At 39.9% G+C, this 23406-nt stretch overlaps 1 protein-coding gene across 1 annotated transcript in view; it reads left to right on the top strand.

Moving 5' to 3' along the window:
* ARNT2 (aryl-hydrocarbon receptor nuclear translocator 2) overlaps window positions 1-23406 on the top strand; it is a 74468-nt gene that overhangs the window by 38418 nt on the left and 12644 nt on the right. The window contains exons 8-13 of the mRNA XM_009872580.1: window positions 7073-7149; window positions 9255-9389; window positions 10244-10318; window positions 14306-14457; window positions 21565-21637; window positions 21794-21917. Of these exons, the coding sequence (XP_009870882.1) occupies window positions 7073-7149; window positions 9255-9389; window positions 10244-10318; window positions 14306-14457; window positions 21565-21637; window positions 21794-21917 (636 nt within the window). The remainder of the gene's footprint in view (window positions 1-7072; window positions 7150-9254; window positions 9390-10243; window positions 10319-14305; window positions 14458-21564; window positions 21638-21793; window positions 21918-23406) is intronic.

Below are 23406 nucleotides of genomic sequence, written 5' to 3'. Positions count from 1 at the left end.
CTGCTGAATTGCAGTTTTGGAGGAAAAGGAAAACCTCCTCTCTTGTTGTTAATAGGATTTAATATACTTCAGTGCGCTGTAGAGTCAAAATGTTTCAATTTAATTTCTGTCTCAAAAGAGCGAGAGCAAAGTGTGTGTAAATTGCTCTATGCAAATGAAAGGGGTTTGGGGTTCTTTTCTTCCACAAAGAGATTAACTTTTCTGCCAGTAATTCCAAACATAACTGAATTTTATGGGGGTTTCTTCAGAGAGGTGCAGGTCAAATGAGATTTCTTTCAACTGCTTTCTTAGCTTGGATGAAAAACTTGATGTGTGTTAGGGGACATTTAAAGAGATCAGACTCTTCAGGGGTCTGTTTTGCTAATGCAGAGCTGCAAACGTATGATCTTACATCCACACTAGGTTACAGAGTCAGCAGTGTGTGTCTTTCAGCCACCGTTTCTGCAGGGGAGTGGGCGCTGCAGTGCAGGAGCGTGGATGCAAAGGATCTTCTAGGTCTTGGAGTGCCTTGTTGCCAGGTATCAAGTTGTAAGCTCCAGTTTACATTAGTGAGGTGTTTTCCCTGTCTCCAGCTCTTCTGAAACTTCCGTGCTCTCGCATGCTTAACAACCTTACTGATTTCCAGTCCTCAGTTTATGGGAAGTTTATGCCAATGTTTTCTTGAACTATATTTCAACAAAGATCAGAGAGGAGTCTCCCTGCCCTGTATCTCTGTCTGTCTCCAGTGTTCTGGGGCATTTCCAGAAGAAGGTCATATCTCGTCAGCCTTAACTTTGCACCATTAAACCAGCCCACTTCTTCTGATCTCCATTCTCACAGTGCATTCTCTTCTTTATCCTTGCGTCTTCTCTCCACACTTGTTCGTATTTTCACTTAGCTTTTTCAAATGTGGGTAAGTGGCACTGTACATGTTTGTTCCAGGTGAGATTGTAATGGTGTATGGTGAAAATTATATTTCCTATCTTGACTGGCAATATACAAGATACTATACTTCTCTTTTTTATAGTGCATCCTGCTGGCATCCTAAATCACCTGAAATATGGTTCACCAGGCTGCATCTTTCTTGTCAACTCAAGATCTTCTAGTTCCTAGCAAAAACAGCTTTGCATTGTGTGATCTTTCAATTAGTAATACGAAGTTTCGTCCCATTTCTCTTGCTGTATTCTATGGCTGTTACTAGTCCCCAAGGGCATGCTTAAGCATTTAGTAATGTTGAATTTCAGCCCATTTCTATTACTCCTCAAAATCACATCGTGTTCCCTTATGATATTCCAATGCTTCTCCACGATGTTAATGTCTGCAAGCTATAGCGCCTTTGACAGCCTCATGTAGAATTTCATTGGTCTTTTATGTTACCATGCAAATTGTTACTCATAATAGTCATGCCTGAGTGTCTTTCTGAGGACTTCGAGTACTGAACCAGGGCCCCGTTCATGAGTGTTTGTTTGCCCTCCCAGTCTTCCCCACTTTGCGTTGGTGATTGTCATGTATCCATTGACTTTGGAGTTGAATGGGAATATCTGTGGGCTGAATTGGTCCCCAGTATGTTTGTGTAAATAAGTAGCAACTTCACTGTGTTTGTTCTCATTCCCAATGGTAATTCAACCATAATCTGCAAAGCAAATGGAGTAACTGCAGCAGTAATTGAATTTGCTAAGGCCTTTCTACCCTGTAATAAAATTACTTGTGTTCAAATCAGTTAGAGAGTAGCAAGCCCTCAGCCTTTGCATTGTCTATGGATTGTTGGGTTTAAATGGGTTTGTGCTAAATCACAGCTGTTTAAAAATTCAACTATGGAAAAAATAATTTTCATTTATTTTTCAGTTGCCAAGTGAACATTCTAATATAAACTCCATATCCTTTTCTTCCAGAGCATGCAGTGTGCCACATGCATTATACAGCTAACACAAAACGCATAAAACATACTTTCATAAACAAAATAACTAATATTTGTCAAATGCATTTAATCTATACTTAACCTGATTTATTTAACACCTGGTGTTTTCTGTTTCTGGACTGTATTGCATTGTTTGTGGCCAATGTGTTAATTTTTTTTTATACTGAGTATACCTAATTTTACACTGAGTATAACTCAATCAATTTTGATACAGAAATATCAAGACAAGAACTGCTCTGTGATCGTTATTAGTGTGATAGACTATAAGATTTGACAGTGCTGCTGTGCTAAATCTCTTAAGTTATTCAAGTACTTTAAATGAGTGACAACTAATGACAGCTGGCATCAGTATGGTGGCATATTTTGAGGACTAGTTTGGGTTTTTTTCACAGATCTGAAGTAGAAATTAAATTTTATTATGGCTCTGTGGTCAATGTGAAATCACTTTGCACATCTAGCCCAACGATTTTTTTGTTTATTATTTTTTTATTCTCACAAAAGTGAGAAATGCTGACCTCCTGATTATTCAGTTTTCAACTTAAGCAAGCATTTACTTTTCTTCTATTTTTTTTACCTTCTGAATATCTCATTCCTGGAAGGAAATGAATCTTATGTGGTCCATATGATACTTTCCTAATAGATTGTTGGATTTTTTCATGCCACAACAATTGATGGAAAATATTTGGTGGAGGGAAAAGAGACACTCTGTCAGGATGTTGTTAGTTTTCTGTAAATCAAAACCAGGAACTGCAGAAAAACTAGTCAAGAAAAGGCTTAGATAGAGGATATTTCGAAAACTTCAAATAAAAAGTCCCCAAATAATGTTAACTTCAAATAATGTTGAAATCTTTTTTTTTTTTCCTTCATTTTTTATCTTAAAAAAGAAACATTTTAGTCTTCCAAGTCAGACTTACGGTAATGTCTTAACCACAGCATGCCGAAGCTGTTAGGTTATTTTAAAGTTTTGGCCAGAATCTGGACATTTCTGTAAAGTACTCCCTCTTCCAATACAAAACAAAATAGTTACTTGAATATTCTTTGCAGTGCTGTAATTTTTAAGGCCTTTTTTTAAAAAAGAAAAAAAAAAGAAAAAAAGAATTTAGGTTTTATTGGCATTTTTCATGAGATTTTCCCTTGGTATGCTGTAAACATCCACAGCCTTTTTTGTGAAAGCCTTTTTCCATTCTTATGTGTGGGAGATCAAGTCACACAGCACAGTGTCATGCAGGCGTGTAACTGTCAGAAATGGTTCAGGTGGAGATTGGCGTTAACAGGGGATTGCTAGTGACCACTGGACACTTCAATTACATCCTTCTAAAGACTCGTAAATAATTCAGTTTTGAGTGTAGTGAAGTAAAACCACAAATCCACTAGCACTGCTCTGTGTCTTGCAGAAAATATGGGGCAGAAGGCTAAAGAAGGCAGAAAATGAAACTGTGCTGTTGTTAAGAGCCAAGTGGGAGCTCATTGGAAAAACTAAAAAGTTCCGTATGTCCACACAAACACATGCCATTACCCTGTGGGAAACTGTTTGCTGGCATAAACGGCACTTGGAAATTAAATATAACCTCTAACAGCACAGCGTTGTGATGCTCAGTTGCAGACTTAACTTTGCAAATTGTTGATATTAACTTGAACAAGCGTAGCGCTGTATTTATTATTCAAGAGGAGCGTATATTTGGTGGTGGGAAATAAAGCCTTTCTTGGGGTTACACGTAAAGAATGTGAATAATTTATGTTTATTTTGTTGATGTCTCCTAAAGATCAATTTCATGGCTACTTTCCTGGAGGCTTTTGCAACTTTTTTTTGGAGGGATGGTGATGTTAAGGAGCAATATTACATTATGTTAAAAGCTGGACACATATCTTTACAGTACACATCTCTTTATCTACTTGTCCATGTTGAAGTATGTTCAACAGGAAGAATGCTAAAGCAGGAGTAAATCTTCCAATGCATCTCATTTATACCCACAGTTGAAGCTTTGTAACTATCAGAGAATAAGGAAAACAATTTCCCTCTGTGGAATGCTGTCAGTTAAAGCACCTACCCTGCAGACAATCATTTTGGCGTATTTTTACCCTGGGCACTTTTAGGGAGGAGTTAGCAATTTACTGGATCACATATTGATTAATTCCAGGCAGACTGGCTTTTATTCATGGAGTGCTGTGTGGGATAACCCATCTAATACATTTTCCAATGTGTTATACCGACCCAATGTAATCTATCTCACAAAAAAAAAAAGGTGAAAATTGGAACAACAGCCTTCCTTGCCAACAGAGTGACTTCAGAAATTGTGTTTCTTAGCTAGGTTTATTTTTGGAGATTGTTTATGTTGCTTTGAGTTTATTTGGGCAGTACCAAGCACAGACCAAGTTCCTAAAAAGGAAAGTGTTGTTGAAAACTGCAGAAAAGTGATTATGCGAAGTGGAAGCCGTCCAGCAGGGTGTCTTTGCTGTCCTTCGCAATACACTGTGCCATGAAGGAAGCCACTGAAGAAGCTTTTGAAGTCAAGGGAAAATACTTTAAATTGTCCTTCTGAAATGGAAAACTCCATTAAACTCCTTAACTCATCTTTGGGTTAAGGTTATCCAACTAGAATGCCTAGAACTATCTCCTTAGAACAGCACTTAGGCCCCTGTGTTTAAGTGGCCTAATTCTCAGAAGTACCAGCCATCCAGCAAGAAAACCCTCCGAAGGTGGCAGAACCCCAGAATCCCTCACCATCTTTGAAATTGGACCACCTGTACTGAGCTCTCTGAATGTAACTGTGATTGCTTCAGGTACCGGCTTTTAAAACATTTGTCCTTTCAACTTTCCTTTCCTCCCTTGGTTGTTTTCGTGCACTGCTGCGTTTCTTTTGCAGCAGAGTCAGCATCCTCATGCTCCCTCCTAAACTGCGGCATCATTTTATTTGTCTTCAGTTCGCACTGTCTAGACACCACTTTGTAAGGTGAAACTGCCAGATTTCAGATAACATCCCCTGCAAACTGCACACAATTCTCAGTTAACAGTTTTCTACCTATTTTAAATTAAAATTGCGTATGTAGAGGAGTCTGGGTTTAGTTTTGGAAGCTCGTCCTCCTGGGCACCCCACATGTATGTGAGCAGATAGCAGCCACGTGTCTGCCAAAATTTTGTCTCAAGTGGACACAATTTTGAGGAGATGTGTTTGCTGTTGCTTTGTCAGGGTAATTTTCTCTCTTTTTCTCAAGGGGTGGCCAAATACAGTTCCTTTGCCTGCTGGAGCTGTCGTTGGGTAATTACTAAGTCCTGTGTTGAAGAAATAATCTGTGTATAAATACAGCAAGGAAGGAAAACAAAATACTTCAGTAATATGAATCTCTTAACTGGAATAGTGGCGCACAAAATGCCAAAACAGGGCTTTGTCATTTAACTGCTTGAAGGATAAAGTCGCAAACTGGAGGCAATGCAGAAAAGTCCCACGGGGAGGGTAAATGCAGGTTGTTTCCATTTCAAGGGTGGTTTAAATCAGGTGAAGGATCTCAAGTGAAAGTTCAGGTCCCAAGTAACCCGCAGAGGGACCTTTATTGGAAGCACAAAATAATGTTTCATTGAAAAATAACTTGTCGATTCTTTTCAATGTTATTTTTAGCATACGTGTTTAAATGTACATGCAAGGTCACACACTGCCACCTTCATCTTCTCAAACAGCTTCAAAGACAACATGTCAGAGGCAGATCCCAGCATTTGGTGAGGGATATCCCGTAGGTTTAGAAGCTAAGGGGCAATTCAGGGCCAAATTTGTATCTCTGGATAGCAAACTCATTGTCTAGAAGACAAGGGTGTTTTGCCCACCTCTTGTAGGGTGTGATGTGGTAATTCGTACTTCACCTCAATTTCCCACCTGTTAAAAGGGACAATAATGCTCCTCCTTTGTAAAGCTTTGAGTTCCCCTGATAAAATCCCAGTTGAAGTTAGACCACCAGAATTGTGAATTCCATTATAAATAAAGTTTGAATGTATTATACAAAAGTGCAGGGTTTTTTTCTTTCATACTTTGTATATTTTATTTTATTATAGAAATCAGTGGGAACTGAAAAAATACCTGTAAAGTGCTACTTAGAAACTGATCATCAGCTAAGATTCCATTATTTTGATACAAGATAACTTCCTTCAGAGACTACTTCAGTTCGTTCAGCGCATTTCTAGTCATTTTTCAGAGGCATCATTTAAGAAAATTGTCTGCTGTCATCTTCTGCATGGTCCAAAGATTGACTTACATTGGGAATTATAAATTTTTATAATAAAGTGTCTCTTCTTTCATAATTGGTAGCTGCCTTGCAATTAATTTCATTGATGCTTCAGAGAGCCTCTTAAATGATTCACTGCCTGTTGTAACTGAATTCCTTGAAAAGCCTTGTGAAAGAGTTTACAGATCACTTAAAATAAGTCAGCAGTGTCACTCTTGGAAGATGTTTTTTCAAGTGCTTTGTAGGAAATTGATGTATCAGAACTGGAGTTGGGAAATAGCCTTGACCAAAGGCCGAGCCAGCTAGCAAGTAAACAGAGTTAATCTGAACATTTCTATTTGTCAAACACAGAGATGGAAATCAGTACACGTGTATGTTTTGAAATTATTTCTATGTTTATAATAGTTACTCCTGTTACACAACTGAAACAAGCACTGTTAGCAAAGCATCCACATTTTTTCAGTCTTTCAAAGTAACGACCCAGATTTAGCCCATTAAAGAAAAAAGTAAAACCAGCTGTTAAATATGAGCACAAAGTGAATGAAAAATCTAGCCTGTGTCTTGTTTTTAAGGCTTATTGTAATACATTATTCACAAAAAATAATGAACATAATGTGCATTCGCTGAATGTGTTGAGTGACCACAGGGTTCCAGTAACATGCTGAGGAGCAGTACTCATGGAAATGTTATTGTCCATCTGGCTGTGTAATGGAGTTTTTCTATTTACTTTGTCTTCGACAGCCCAAATATCTGCTCTGGGTAGTGTATATACAAGTGAGGTATGTAGAATTAAGCATGACTGAGAAAGATGATCTGATCTGAACCTATGGATAATGCATTAACAAGGAAATAAGGTCATTTTGTATGATTTGGAGCATCTAGAGTAGTATAGAACCAGGCCAGCAGCATCTCTCCTCATCACAATTTGCTAATTATAACAGTATTTATTATCATTTATTTTAGGAATGACTATACCAGAAGAAGACGCTGATGTGGGACAAGGTAGTAAATATTGCCTCGTGGCAATAGGAAGGCTTCAGGTAATGCCAGTCTTTCCTTATACAGACTGCTTCTGAAAGTGTCATCAGTGGTGTGGTTTAGTTGCAAAGATTTGCACAAGTTCCGGTACTAGACTGTAATTTCTAACATGCCTACAAAATACAAAGCACCTTGCTACTGGTGTGCAGCCAGTGACTTAGAGAATCACAGAATGGTTTGGGTTGAAAGGGACCTTAAAGACCATGTAGTACCAGTCCCCCTGCCTTGGGCAGGGTTTGTTTAGAACATGTCAACAGCAAAATGAAAATGTGATTTTAGTGCGTGTGTGTATTTAACCCAACAACTGAGGGAAAGATGTTCCTGGAGCGTGAGCATGTACACACCTGCTGTCCTCTAGAGTGCATGGGGCTAGGATATTCTACAATGTGAGAAATGTGGGAGTACAGGTGCTGCAGATGGTAGGTTAAGGTGGCTCCCAAAGACAGCGATATGCTGCCTGCTCTTCCTTCATTCGTTCTTTCTCCGGTTAATCAACTACTGGAGAAACTGTGAGTGCAGGAGTTATTCTGAAATTCGTAGGGACAAGGCAGTCGGGAGGCACTTCCCACCTATTAGCTTTGTTCTCGATGTGCGTTGTAGTGTGCATTCAGGTGTGATGTCAGCCGAGATATCTGTGAGAATAACATTTTACTTCCTTTTTGTCAGACAGTTGTAATTGATGCTCTTTTTCTTCCTTTGTCCATTGCTGATGAGGGTTCTGAGCAGGAGCTAGAGCAGTCGTGGCGAGGCCAATTTTTATCTTCCCGGTCTGGGAATTCTGCCATGGGTGAACATGTTTGAGCCTCCTGCATGATCTCCTGCTGGCCTGCACTCGTTGCCATCTGCTAGGATGGCATCACTCTTTCTGCAAGGTAGAATGATCCTTTGATTAGAGCACAGGTGACGAACCTGTCTTAGTTGAGGTGAACAACCTACACATTACTGGAAGTGTTAGCATTTCTGCAGAGTGTGTCTCCATTGAGATGGCACAGCTACAGAAGTATTGTATGATGCTTTTTAGGTTAATCATACTTTTATAATCAAGGGTAATGTAATGGAGAGAGGGAGGTTATGGGGATTCATATGTTACAGCTGCCAAAGAAAGATGATTTCCGAGAAAATCGCATTAGTAACGTGTAGAGTGTCAAAACATCTGTTACGTTAGAAGAGCCAGTAGGTACATGAGGGAGAGTGAGAGGAGGCTCTGTGGGTGGGTTTAATTAGAAAGGAGGCAAGGTGCACAAATTAAAAGCTCTTTTCTGTAACAGCAGATCAAAGTCCTACAGTTAACTGGCTAATCTCCTTCAAGGCAGCAAAAAAAAAAGAGATTTTGCTCTTTTTGCGTTGGGACCTTGTTGATAGAGATAGCTGTGGAACTTGTAAGAAAAACAGTGGTCTCATTTTTTGACCCAGTAGGAATGAATAGATATGAAGTGCCCTGATTGCCCAGATTTCAGGCAGAGAACTGGAAATGCATCATTCTCTCTGGTGAGATTTCAGGAGCATTTATAGGAGGACTGTGTTTTTTCACCATGAGCAGCCGCTTGCTAACTTCATATCATCTACCTCAGCCTCTGGAGAACTTTGTTCAGGTTCTTCGGGTGTTTCAGGTGAGATTCAGCTCAGCTGACAGTTGAGTGTTTAGTCCAAGCTAGTCCTATTGGTTATGTCTACAGACAATGACTTGCCCTGTTCTAGAGACTGACCTTTCTGTCCTAAAACGGGTGGACTGAGTTGTTCTCTGCAAGTCTCTCATTCTTAGTTGACGAAGTTAGGAAGGGAGCTGCCTTGCTTTAAAGTGGTGCCACAAAGTGAGATGAATCCAGCTGTACTTACACTGTTACTATATCCCTTCTTCTTGGGAACTTCTGGTGTATTTGTTTTGCTCCTGTGCTATTAAGCCCAAGTAGGTGCCATGGGTGAGGTATTTGCCCTGCGAACTAGACTAAAGGCTCTTCTGTGTCATTTATCTGTGCAGTTGTTTTATTGATGACTTCCTTCAGTGGTTAGCACTTTGCCAACAGATTATGTTCTTCAGCTACATGATCAAATTTGACTTAAGGTGACCATTCTGTGGATTAAATACTGTGGTCTTCACTGGTCATAGGTAACCAGCTCTCCAGTGTGCATGGACATGAATGGCATGTCGGTCCCGACTGAGTTCTTGTCTCGACACAACTCTGATGGAGTCATCACCTTCGTCGACCCAAGGTGCATCAGTGTCATTGGCTACCAGCCCCAGGTCAGTGAGTCGCTGCAAACTGGTTACAGCTAAAGAAGCAAATTCTGTTTGTGTATTAAAACCCAAAGCAGCAAAACATGAAATATTTGTAGCTGATAATCCGTAGTTTGTGCATTAAATGTGCATTTTTCTTCACTATCTGTGCCTGTGTAAAATTTAGTTTTTATGCGGAGTATCTCTTTATACCATTAAGATCCAATTAGAATTCTAACAATAAGATGCCTTAAACTTTGCATGGCATTCCAGTGAAGGCATTTCTGTGAAAGGAAGTTAACTACACTTGGAGAGAGTTTTAGTCCTGTAGATCTTTACTTCTATCAGTCTGTTGAACAGTAAACAAACATCGTTTATGGCATCCCTTTTTCTTTAGGCTTACATCTGCTTCTCTGAATAGGAGGCTAGTCACAGAACTGGGCAGAATAGTAAATGAACTCTTGACTGCCACAGCTCACCCTTGGATAACTGCCAGCAGTTGCAGTTTAGAGGCAACAATCATTTCTTGTTCATTTGTTTTTCCCATTTATTTTTATTTTAGGTAGCTTTATAGAAACTGTTTTTACAAAAAATTAGTGCCATAAAATGAGCTGTAGTAGAGGATGTCAGTCTTTTCAAGACACCATTTCACAGGTATTAAAAAAATCACTTAAAATTTGAAAATACACTTATCTATAAAACAGTACAGATATAATGTGAAGCATGATGCCTACAAACCTTGTTTGCATGATTCATCCCCGATTAACTGAGCAGTTCCATTAATGGTGGTAGATCTAGTGTCTGCAGGGGTCACTTGCAGATCTGCACATGGATTAATTTTGTGGTCTGGGCTTTTTACAAAGTTTTGTCTTTTATTCTAGGATCTTCTGGGGAAAGATATTTTAGAATTCTGCCATCCTGAAGATCAAAGCCATCTGAGGGAAAGTTTCCAACAGGTGCTGCATCTTGCTCCTTTTCTTCTGCCCTTTATTTATTATTTTTGCTAGTATTTTGTTCAGAGGAGTAGCTTTTATTTTTTATTTCAAGGTATTTTTTGTTATGCAGAAGGAGTAGTAAGATACAAAACAATTTGTTAATCAGTTACTAATCAGTTAAGCTTCATAAATAATAGTTTAAACTGCAGCATCTGTTCGCTATGTTTTCAGAAATGTCACCTAGTTATATGTTTTGTTTTCTTTTTACCAGTTAGAGCTGTTTTGAAGAGGCCTGTACAGATCCTGCTATGTTGAGTGGTAGCCGAAAGTGTTTAACTTCCAGTGTGGGCTATTGATTTGAAAGCAGTTACACTCCTCTGAAATGCTGGATTGTTTATGACCTAAATTATCTGCTAGTATAAATGAGATGCTTCATACTTTAATGGAATTGCACCATGTTACATCAATAGAGAGTTTGGCCCTTCTCCCTATTAGGAACTGAAATGCAGCCAGAAATAACAGAAGAAATACAACATATGGAAAGAGTTACTGATCTGGATTCATTTTTACAGTGAGCCACATTTACATCAGCTATATCAAAGGCATTTATTCCGTTGCAGAGCTTATCGTTTCAGATTGATCTGGGACGTGCTGTAGGAGTGCTTTGCCCAAGCCTTCCGCTTGTTGCTGATCTTTTCAGCACCTTCCTTCCTGCAGTCGAAAGCACGAGGTAGTATGTTTAACTGATCACTGAGGTTCAGATGATGTAAGTGGTTCCAGATTTTCTGACAGCAGCCTGTAGCTCAACCAAGTTTTGTTGATCCGTCTTGTGCTGGATGCTGAGATGTATTTTCAGCTGTGAAGCATGGATATGAAGTGACTTCTAAAATGATTTGTATAGCCAAGTATTTATTCAGGCATGGCATGCAAAAATGGACCTTGAAAAGCCTCTCTGGGGGGAACAGCTAAATGATATTCTGTGTCCATAGAAGAGAATGTGAAACTGAAGTTACAGTCTCTACAGAAGTGTTTGAGACAGTGTAAGAAATCAGTGCTCTTGAGCTGTTTCTCACCACCTCCTCCTTCAGGTGGAGACTACCAGCCCCACTGCTGAGCTAGCAGAAAAGACTGTGAGCACTCTGCATCTGCTTCACACTGAGTTCAAACAGCAGCTAAAGACCTTTTAAATTCAAAATGTTGATTCACTGGCAGGAGCCTGTGAACGTTTGATGCTTGAAATTAGTGACCACACCCAGTCATGATCTCTCCCCCATCTCGGTTGGGGGTGTGATGCTGCAGCTGAACATACCTGATGGCTACCAGGGGTCAGGGCTACTCCCACTTCTTCTCTTCTCCCTGGCCTCCACCCGACCTTTCCTACTGTCCTTTGACTAGCACAGATGGACTTGCCAGGTAGGCTAGCTAAGGGACTAATTGCTTTTGCTGGGTCACCTCCCTGAACTTGTGCCCGTTGGCCTCAGTGGCGCAAGAAAATCAGTGCGGACACATACATTGTTTTCCACTAAAGCCCAATTGATGGATCCTGCTAATTTATCCAAGACACAATAATAACACATCAAACATCCATCTCTGAAGTGATTGCCTGGGGCTCAGAAGGGCTGACTAACTTAACAGTCAAATTAATGAACACGGGTTTTGGGAGGCTGCTGGTGTATCCCTGAACTCAGTTGCTGAGGACTTGAATGTTACTGCTCCCTTTCATAGGGACTTATACTGAGTCAGGGACCTACAGGATTTGCTTAAGGTCATACAGAAAGACAGGAGGAAAAAATGCAGCTTAGAAGGGAAAATTCCTGTCCACTTGACCTGTGTCCAATCTATGAAAATATCGAGCTGTTTCTTTAGTAGGCAATTCCTTTTCTGGTGTATTTTTGTTCAGTACAGTAGCAGTGTGATCAGGGCTGTTATTTCAATCCTGCAATAAAAGACTGAAGTAAACAGTTAAGCTATGCACCAGGTGGTTTTTATTTCCAAAGAATGTAAGAAAGTAAAGGTTAAACATTTGCTTTGAAATTTTTTTAACTGTCTTGTTTATGTGCACTGTTTTATAACAGTTCAGGATTTTCCCACCAGCTATCTCTATGCTTAATATATTATTACAGAATTAGTGTTTGCTTAAATCAGACTTCAGGACAATAGATCACTGCACTTTGTTTTATTATTGTTAATTTGGCCTTAGAAGTATTTTCATTAAAATGGTAACGGATTTCCAATAAACTCATTTTTTACTAAAAGCCTCTGAAAACTTGACATTTCTAATTTGCTGACAGTATCAGAACCAGGTTGGTATGGAACGGAGGAGGGAGGGTTTTGCAGTTCTTGGTCAATTGCCAATATCCATGTCAAAGCTTTTACTTCCTTGGGAAGATAAATTCATTCATCAGGGTGGGAGAATCAGGCCAGAATAAGATAGTCCCAAGGCCAAGATCAACAAATAGAGTTTAGTATCAAAGGATCCAGAATAGAGCTATTTTATATCCAGTAGGATGCTATTGAGATTGGACACTTTTACACAAGCTCTGTGTTTTTTGTGCTGGGTGTGGTAGTAGAAAACTGCTGATAAAAGACTGTCATTCACTGAATTCAAACTACAAAAGCATTTAAGGAAAAAAAACCCCAGCATTTACCTCAGTATTATTTCGAACTTTACTGAGCTTTATTAAAGCTTTTTGTGTCTTCTATTTTCAATCTTTCCACTTAATCCTGTATCCAGTTGATCAATTTGGAATGCAGACCATTGAAAAAAAAGAGGATTGTAGCATTTTTCCCAATCTAATTGCTTATTGATAAAGACAGACGGTAAATAGTGGGTTTTCTGCTTCTAGAAAATACAGGCCGCACATGGCTAGTAAGAAATTCTAGTGGATAAGGATTAAGAATCCACAATAAGATGTGGCGTTAATGTGCAGTAGACACCTTCCCTTTCCTTCCCTGAGTCATCCCTGGGATAGCTTGGTGGAAAAGCAATAAAAAATAAACATGGATAGCCCAGGTAATGGCCAGCTGCATGACTTCATACCATCTAAGTTTTATTCTGACTTGAACTAGGATTGTTAAATAGCACATAAAATGCAGTTGCAGTGCCAGCATGCGAGTAGTGGTTTCGGCATCCTTCTTCAGTTTGCCGCTTCTTACTTCTCCTTTGATGCCCAACTAATGACTTCAACAAAACTTCAGCTACCAAAGTCAGACTTTGAACTGAGTATTGCCAGGCATCTGAACTCTTAGTCATGAACAAATAGGCTGTCTAACCAACGAATTTGCTCTCTGTTTTCATTAATACATTAAAATGGACAGGGTCTGATTGGTGTTCTCTCCATTCAGAGGCTGGCTTGCTCCTATTTTGAAAGCCAGAAGCATTTGTTTCTTATGAGCACTTTGCCATCGTAGGTGGTCTTGTAATGTGTTTGGGAAATAAACCTCAAAACAATCATATATGGTTTCTAAAAAAAAAGCCGTTTTAGCATTTTCCTAAATTTTCATGCTTATGTGTGATTTGCTATGTCATATATATAAATTGTATAGCTAAGTATCCAAGCAGAAGAGCAGATAATCAAACTCAAAATGTTTTTTCTTGTGGACTTTTTTTTCAGCTGCAATGTTTCATTTATGATTTATGTATAAACATTTAAAAGATCCTCAGTTTGGTTTCTGTCAATCTCTTGATAAGCATTCCACGTGAAAAACCTCCTTAAATCTTCCCTTTGGGGATAACAGCACAACCTTGGTTGTCCTGAATCTGTATTCTTCTTGTATGTGGACTGCCAAATGGCATTTTATAGAACAAGGCATGAGGGTTTCATTCTGAAGGAAATAGCTGCAAACATGAATCAGATTTTGCTTATCCTCTTCAAATTAAGAATCTCCCTGCCGTGTCCATAGCTTTCTGTAATTTAACTTGAAAATGCACCGGTTACTGCTGTTGAGTATTCCTCTGCACAGCAGGCAGCAATCTCCTTTTGTTAACCTTTCCAAATGGTTTTGCAGGTTGTGAAACTGAAAGGTCAAGTCCTGTCCGTGATGTATCGTTTTCGTACCAAAAACCGGGAATGGATGCTGATCAGAACCAGCAGCTTCACGTTTCAGAATCCTTATTCCGATGAGATTGAATATATCATCTGCACCAATACTAATGTGAAGTATGTGCCTTTCCAGTATGTGCCTTTCCAGACATAATGTGGTTGAAAGAATTTAAGCATCGCTTTTTGCTGTGAAGCACGTTCTGATTTTTTTGGTAGCCTGTTTCTAGCTACATTTGTTTCTCTGCAACAGGGTTTTTCTGCATCATGAGATCTCACAACGTAGCTGGTTTCTCTGTGTCATTATCCTGTGATGCTTCCAAGGCCTGGCTGTGCTGGGAGAGAAACGTCACTTATCTGTTATGTCATTAGACAAGCCCATTGATCTCAATCCAGGCTGAGCACAGACTTCCAGCAGCAGACCAGCTGTCCTGATGCTGGAGGAGTGTTAGCCTGATTCCTAAGCCGAAGAGAAAATCACGTATCCGTGTTCATTGTGACCATACCATTCCGTAGTCTTCTCCTTGAGCTGTGTCTACTCTTACACCCTATGAACACTGGCAACATTATTTCGCAGTAAGAAAGGCAGGGTGGGAAGAGTTGAGTGGGAAGGGGCCTGACAGTCAGTTGAGATCTGGTGGAATATCCTCAAGTATGGGGACAGATACAACCCCTTAAGAGGGAAATTAAATAATCCTGTCTTTGAATTAATATTTTCAAAAGTCTGTCATTGGGCCTCTTAGGAGAGTCACCCTGGGAGTGTGATGGAGGTTTGTCACTCTGTAACTGAGCAGAGAAGCTTTTGGAGCCTCCTGAGTTCTGAGCCAGTAACTGCAGAAGCTAATCAGGCCTTGATAAAGCCATTGCTTTATAGTGTGGGTTGGGTTTTCTTAATATAAATATTTCTTCTTTCCAATATAAACTTAACCTGTTTCTGAAACAAAATCTGCTTTTGATCTGACCAAAGACTTTTTGCCAAGTTTTTAGCTTGGAGGAAATTATTGGTTTTAAGATCTCAACCTGTTAGGCTGTATAATGGAAATGCTGAATGAGCAGTCTACTAGTGGAGATGCATGCAGGGAGCTCCACTTGCAAAACCAAACCCCTGGGGCTTTGGCATTTGAGCTTAGAAAGCTGCTAAGTGTCTCTGGGTGTTCCCTGACTTGTTCCTTTGGACACGACACATACCTGGACTAGAAAGACTGTGCTTTCACTCACTTGAAACCCAGCATCACAATGACTTTGCTTAGATTTTTCTTCATACCCAAAAGGTCAAGTTTGAACTCAGGCTTTAACAACCAAGTAGTTAAGCTCTTTGAAAACAAGCAAGTGTGTCTTGAAGTGAGACAGCTAAATATCTCCCTGTCTGCACTGTGCATCAAAATAGATATTTCCACATTTCTGCTGTCCCCTATTTATTTTCCACGTATATGCAAAAAACAGGCCTGCAACATAAAAAGTGACTTCTGAAATCTCTCCCAGGCTGGCTTAATTGTGCTTTGTTCCCAAGAGTGCGCAGATCAAAAAGTGGGTCTGTAGACTTGTATTGGCTCTGGGAATGTTTTTTCCAAGCCTCCACTATACAGTTCAGCATGGCATCACAGCGCTTACTGTGATGAATAGGACTGTGCCAGCTTCTGGCTCTCGTTATATCTCTCTTGCTAGGTTTGAATAACAACCCAGAAATGTTGGCCTAATATGGAAGTTGCCTGCTGCTACTTTGACAGAGGATTTTTCCTCTTTCCTGTTATGTAGAAAATGTTCTAGTCTTACGGCAAGATACACCCCATTATACCTCTGCTTTTGAATAGTAGAAGGAATGCATTATTCAAACTGTTTTCTGTTTTTCCCCATGTTCTGTGCCACTTCTCAGACAGATTTCCAAAGAGGACTGCTGTAGTGTACTGCAGTTCTGCCTCTTCCTGGATTTATTTATTTTTTTTGCACATTTGGGGTCATGTTTTGACTTCCAATTTCCTAGATGCCTTGCGGAGTTGTACGTCACGGTAACTTTTGATTTCCGCCTCCTCATTCAGCCCCTGCTGGGGCTGGATTTTCCCCTCTGACCACGGCATACGTGGACATCTTTACGTGTTGGTGGAAGCATCTGATGCTCTGGCTCCAGCAGAGTGTTTCATACGGAGACCACACAGGGCTACCTTCCACTGCACAGTGGTAGGCAGTTCGCCACAGAGACAAATTTTGATTTGTCTATCGCAGTGATGACCTAGCCAGCTCCATAAAATACAGGTTTGAGGCAGTTAAAAATTCTTCATGAAATGGTAAAGGTAAAAGTTTTAGGTTTAAATCAGTTTTTAACGCACGATAGTTTAAAGCCACAGTATATATATGCTCAGTCTCTATATTCAACAGAATCTGTCTCTTTTTGTGTTGCTCAGTGAACACCGTTTTCCCGAAAGACTGTAGAGGGCAGTGGTGGTTCCAGTTGTGCAGAGATTTGTTTGTCGTTGGTGGTTTGTTAGTTTTGGGGTGGTGTTTTTTTTGTTTTTTTTGTTTTTTTTTTAAAGGTACTCCTTTGGAGCTTCAAACAGTCAACTTCCCAAACTTGCTTTTGGTGCGGAAGGATAACGAAACACTAGGTTCAAATGTTCACTTTGTTCCTTGCAAAAAAAAAAAAAAAGAAAAGAAAACTTCTCTCCATTTCACTTGGGTATAGTCATCCAAGAGAAACTTCCTGGAGAAGTGAAGCGTTTAACATTTAGCATTTGTGCCGGGTTTGGCTGAAAAGAAGAGTTCCCCCATTTGACCACATCTTCCTGTGTAGTTGAGACTGTTTGATTTCCAAAAAGAAACACTTATTGTGATCAGTGTTTATTTAATATACACGTAGAGCAGCATTTGAATAAAATAACCTATCACGGTGGTAGATAAAACGATAGGAGTATATGTATATGTAGAGGATAAAAAAATTTCTGACCTTTATGGAAATTTTGATGTATTATTTTTGTAAGCCTCAAAGTCCTATGCTGTACCACGTGCATTTATGAATCCTACACTTGTCCTGTGTCTCCAGGTTTTTCTCTCTGGGTGAGCTGGCACAGGTCACTGCTGGAGCAGCCTGTCAGATGGCTCAGCCTGCGCTTGTGCCGGAGATGCTTTCCCTTTTGGATTCTCATGGGCCAAAATACTAAAAAGATCAACTATTCTGATAAAATTCCAGTCTGTGGTGGTGGTGCTAAAGACTTATGTTCTCATGATCCCTGTGCCATCTATGGGCTACCTGATCACTCAAGGCCAGTGTAAGAGAGACCCTTTCACAGGGGCAATGTCGAAACTGTAGGCTAAAAGAGAGAGATTTTGAGTTTCTGAAAGAGGATTTTACAACGGCAGCCCCAAGGTGTTTATTACTCCCATTTTGTCCAAACCAGACACAGGAAATATGTGTGCCTGTATTACATAAAAATAGCTTGTTAGGGATACAGTAGTATTCTTTCTCTCCTACTATAGAGGCTGTTAATTTTAAAGTTCAAATCCTTTTTTGATTACTCTGATGCCTGGAAAACAGCCAACTTAACTGTTCATAGAGAGATTAAATCAGCTGAAATCCTTTCAATGTCAAAGGAACTTTTATAGAATATTTCCTTTTCCTCCAAGTACATTTACTGAAGTAAATTTTAATTAACTGTCTGAACCTTCAGATGTGCTGAACCATCACAGGTTCAAGCCAGAGAAGCTTTCCCAGTTTCATACGGAACCTGTGAGTAAGGCAGGAGGTCACAGAATCATAGAATGGTTTGGGTTGGAAGGGACCTTAAAGATCACCTAGTTCCAACCTTGCTGCCATGGGCCGGGACATCTTCCACTAGACCAAGCTGCTCAAAGCTCCAGTTCCTGTAGTCCAAGCAGACCTCTGTTGACCCGGACGATACCTTTCTTGCTGTGTTGGGTATGCTGTAGAGCTAGGAAATTTGTCATTCCCTTACCCCTTGAAACTAAAACTGAAATCAAAACCAAGGATAGTTTGGGATTTGGTTTCAAAGGCAGAAGGCAATTTGAGTTTTGCCCAAACTGCTAAAAAGTTCTTGTTCTGTATCATCTTTGCAAACATGATCTAGTGATTGGGTGTCTGAAGGGCCCGGCATGTGTTGACTGCTCAGCCAGAAGAGCTGGTTAGATGGCCAGAGCTGAAGCAGCTACGATGGCAGCGCTCAGCTCCCCCTGGCCTGCCGGTCCATGAATTGCTGCACAGTTTCTTTCAGATTTCAAGCATCATTTGAACTACTTTTACAGTAGCAGCAAACAACAGCAGAAGATGCTAATCTCGGTTAAATGCAGCATAGCTTGCACAAGGTTCAGTGAAGATACCCTTAAGTATTTGGTTTTTATAAGAAATGGATTTGGGAGGTTGCTCCTGAAGTTCGGGGCTGTTAACAGAATGTGGTGTTTATGTTGTACTGCAGCTTAACGAGTATTAGAGATGAAAGATAGAGAAGGGCGAAGGAGCACTAGGTTAGAAGTGCCTACAAAACAAATAACTAGTAAGTCTGCTGTTTTGTTTGGCTCATTTGTGTGTATATGGCTAAATCAAGAAAACATACTTTATACAGAACAGAAGAGACCTAATGTGCTGTTTATTGACACACACACCAAGTCTTTGGTAATAAAAACAAATGAGACAGTGTAATTAGCTTTCACGTTAACAACAGGATTTAATGGGTGTTTATAGCCCACAGCGTGGTATTCAGAAAAACTTCCCCGTAGATTTGCCATGATTAAATTACCTCCTATAGTTCTATTGGAAAAGTATGCATTTTATGCTTGCAAAAAAGAATTTATTTGCATTCCAGAGGTAATTTTTAGGAATTTTCTGTTGGCTGAAATAATGTGGAAAATCCATGGTGCACTAATGACCTGGAGGACTGACTTTTTTTCATGTTATTCATAACACAAAGGTGATTTTGTGTGTTATGTGTTCTTACAACGTAAGGCTAGCAGAAGGCTTTTGGCCGTTTATCTTCTGTTTGTGGCAGGTCACAGATTTTTGTCTGATTTGCCATGGAGCCTAGTAACTGGTGTCTAAGCAAAGCGTCTTCTGGAAAAGCATCAAGTGATGGAAAATCTGCTACTTACTTCAGTAGCTTGTTTGAGTGGTCCCTCACATTCCCATCAGTTTGTGCCTAATTTGTCATTTGACTTTGCAAGTTTATCTCTCGGTCCCTTGACATTTGAATGTATCTGGTTCAAAATTTAAAAGAAGATTGAGATTAAAAAAAAAATGTAAAATTCAAGCCTGTGGCCAAAAACGTATGCTAATTTTCAAGGGTTTTAAACCCATGATCTTGCTATTTTGCAAAATCTCATCTATTGCTGCCTGTCACATTATAGCACTTTTCTGGGGGAAGCCCCACGTGGTAATTCCTGCCCATCAGGTGATTTTTTGTTCAGAAAGAGGCCAGAAGCATACAGAAACAGTGACCGCTGTTGAATATCATTTGCTTACTCTCTTGTCAACCCAACTTCCGTCTTATCCTGATCTCTTGAGTTTTAGCATGATTTGCAGAGTGTTTATATCTTCTTTGCCAGCTGAGGGAAGAACCTCACAGAAACCTTGAGTTGCGCCTGCTACCAGCCAGCCTGTTAGCCGTGAGCTGCTCCTGGCATGAAGTTGTGAAGATGCCACTGTGGCTGCACCATTACGGGCTATTCCTTGGTTTGGATGCAGCCTGGGCACAGCTCCGAGCCAGCGCTGGCTCTCGTGTTCTGCCCTCCCAGCTCGGCACTGGGACAAAGCTGGGATTCTCTGTCCATGAACAACCACACAAACCTGCGCTCATGCGAGTAGGGTTCCCAGTCACCTGTCATGAGGATGGTGTTAGGCCAAACAAGGAGGCATAAGTTCGTGTTGCAGTCATAAAATTCTGGTCTTAATGCACCAGTAGCACTCTTGCATTTCATTTCAAGAGAATTGGGTTTTATTTCTGATAAACAGTACTGCACGGTGGCTTTTTGTGTAGAAGTTTTGGTACAGGAACTTCAAAATTTCTTATAGCAACAATCATAACTGTCTCTGGGTTTTGGATTTTTTTTTTAATTAGGAGCTTTGCATTTGTATCCTTTCAGAATTAAGTAAGTGAAGAAATAGATTCAGAAGATCACTATGCTAGATATATTACTACTAAATAAAAACCCCTACATTTTTATAAATAGGCAATATTTGCACATGTAGGATGTGAATATGTGTGGCTTACCACACTTGCATGCTGTCCCTACGGGTCACCTGTCAGTTAAATCTCGTGTTTTCCAATGATTGGCTAATTGCTGTAGTTAAGTAGCAGTACCTGACACCAAACACGAGTCAAGTGCATTTCAAGGCTCTGTAGAGTTTTCAGCACTGAAGAGTTTATTTTCTGGCATATGGCCCCTAACATTTATTAGCTCTGGCAGTTTCTTTTGAAGTATTTTTCTGTTGCTGCTGCACATTTAATTTTCCCTAAATTCATATAATTGGATTAAGTCTATTACTTCCAGTGATTTTTATCTCATTTAAACAACAGATATTTTTGTTCAGTTCTGATTAGCATGAAAAGAAGACTTGTATTTTCCGTAGCATTTGTCAACACAAATTGATTTTATGTAAAGTCTTTATTTTATGTGGTAGCACGAGCAATTTATTTTGGACATTCACTGCCTTAAAAGCTTTCAAAATTGAATAGAATCTGGACTTGGATCCTGAGGAGAGTAGAACCAAAGCATGTTACATAGATTTTGTTGGAAAGAAGGATATCTGTGCAGTTTTTTCTGACTCAGCAGATTGTTCCACTTGGGCTGACATGCTTCAGAGTTTTGACCACTTTTTCTTCTTGACTGGAGTAACTCTGCATTATTGTTACTGGAGGTTTCCTGTTTTCTTCCATAGGATCAGTGAAGGGGTCTGGTATATTCATCATTAGCATGAGGAGGACATTCATGTTGTCTTAGTAGTGAATTCTTAAATCCGTTATAAGGAGGTTATATTCCACCCTCTATTACTTACCTAGCTACATTTCTGTGCTATTACAGCAAAACGCTTTGTGTGCCTCATTACGTATCTGCAGTGCAAGCTTTCTCAATGAGAAATCTTGAAAAAAACACCATGAATCTCTGAGGAAAGGATTTACTGAATCATCTGAGAGATGTTTCACTCAGAGTGTAAAATAGGAGAGCATGACTCTTCCTTTTTGTATCTTAATTGTTTTTTATAACAAAGTCATTTTGTCTCTTTTGCAGACAACTGCAGCAGCAGCAAGCAGAACTTGAAGTACATCAAAGAGATGGGCTGTCATCCTACGACTTGTCTCAGGTGAGATTTCTCAAGTTTTCATTTCTGTGCCTGTGATCTTTTAAAATGTAAGCAATAACAGATCTCAGCAAAATTAAAAATGCATTGTGACTGTTCCTGAATTCCTTTTCATCAAATGTGATGGAGGGAATTACCTTCCTCTCTGTATCTCAACAGGTGCCTGTTCCAAGTATACCAGCAAACGTTCACGAGGGTGGAAAGTCTGTGGAAAAGCCTGATGCTATCTTCTCCCAAGAGAGAGATCCTAGATTTGCTGAGATGTTTGCTGGAATAACTGCTTGTAAGTTAATGTCTCTGATATTTTATTTTTAGTACTATATTAAACTTGGTTACATGATGTGGAGCACAGCTTCGAGAGAATGAAGAGAAACTGCAGAGAGATTTCCAAGCCACATCAGTCTTCAAGACATTTCCTAGAATTTGCTTTTACTTGGTACTTCCCTTGAAGATGATGAAGAGTAGACTCAAGGAGGGCAGAATAGCTTTTATGTCTTAAACAGCAGATGTGAGTTCATCTCTCTAAATAGACAGAGATTAAGAAAGTTACCATGCAGTCTTAAGATAGGCCTGCAGTTTTTTATCAAATCACCAGCTTTTGCATTGATGATTTCAGAGGCATATGCTGCCTTGAAGTATAACAATACACTGGTTTTCTGGTCATTTGAGGCATTTCCAGCCACATTACCTGTCAGTGAGTCCTTGCTTTTTTTCCCACAGCTTGTTGGCAAGTTTTTGTAAGAGTGATAGGAATCTCAGATATATTATGTTCTTCTATATTTCATGAAAATTACGATGAGGAGAGTGTCCTTACTGCATGCCCTCATCAGTGGATTTCCCAACCCTTTTCTAAGTGGTAGGAGCCAACTTGTAAGTCAGACAGACATAGCTGACTCGAACTAGCCCCAGCCTATGCTGTTGCCCTAAGAGCCAGAACTCATTGAGAAGACTGGCAGCTAAAGGGGTCATCCGAAATATATCTGTAGGAGACCAGGCTCATTAATTCCACTGCTCATGGAGGAACTCTTTAATTGTTTATTGTTCTTCACTGTCCTCACTGAAAAAGAGAAGTTTTTACATTTGTTTTAAATAAATCAGTGCGCAAGTGTCACGCAGTGCATGAAGGAAACGACTCACAGGGTTTGACTCCAGGGGTGCTGGGAGATGACCTCACTGCATTGATTTCTTATGTCTGGCTTCACCTTCTCAAAAGGAGAAGGTGGTGTAACTGCAGGATAGATTTAGTATTGTCCTCCCATTGCTGTGACTTCTCTGTTATTCCTGTTGATCCTTGTCTGTCTACTCTAACAGTGAAGTCAACAGCTGAGGCCATTAAAGGGGTCCATTAGAAGGTAGCAAGACTCCAACTGTAAACAGCAGAGTATGTTTTTCCAAACAAGAACATCGTGCTTTTTGGCTGCCTTATTGGCTCATTTTCAGGCAGCTCTCAACTGTTTGTGGGCAGAGGTTAAAGTTAAGGGTCTAGCAAGCTGGGAGGTAGCTGGGAGGTTACATTCTTGGAAATGCCATTTCTCTTTTCATTCTTATCAATTTACAGGGTATGCTTTTTTTGGGACATTTCACCCTGTCTGTATTTCTCATGGGAGCTGTGATCAAGGTCTTCTCTGAACGATAAAAGGAGATGGTTCACAGTTAGAGATGAGATACACCATCCAAAACCAATATTGACAAACCTGCAGGCTGCCTGTGAGACATTTGCATTATGTTGATACCTGATCTCATCATCTGCCACATTCTTTAAAAATACAGGT

Source organism: Apaloderma vittatum, unplaced genomic scaffold, assembly GCF_000703405.1.
Source record: "Apaloderma vittatum isolate BGI_N311 unplaced genomic scaffold, ASM70340v1 scaffold11237, whole genome shotgun sequence".
NCBI lineage: Eukaryota > Metazoa > Chordata > Aves > Trogoniformes > Trogonidae > Apaloderma > Apaloderma vittatum.
The sequence above is the reverse complement of the archived record's forward strand: the minus strand, read 5'-3'. Positions and strand labels throughout refer to the sequence as shown.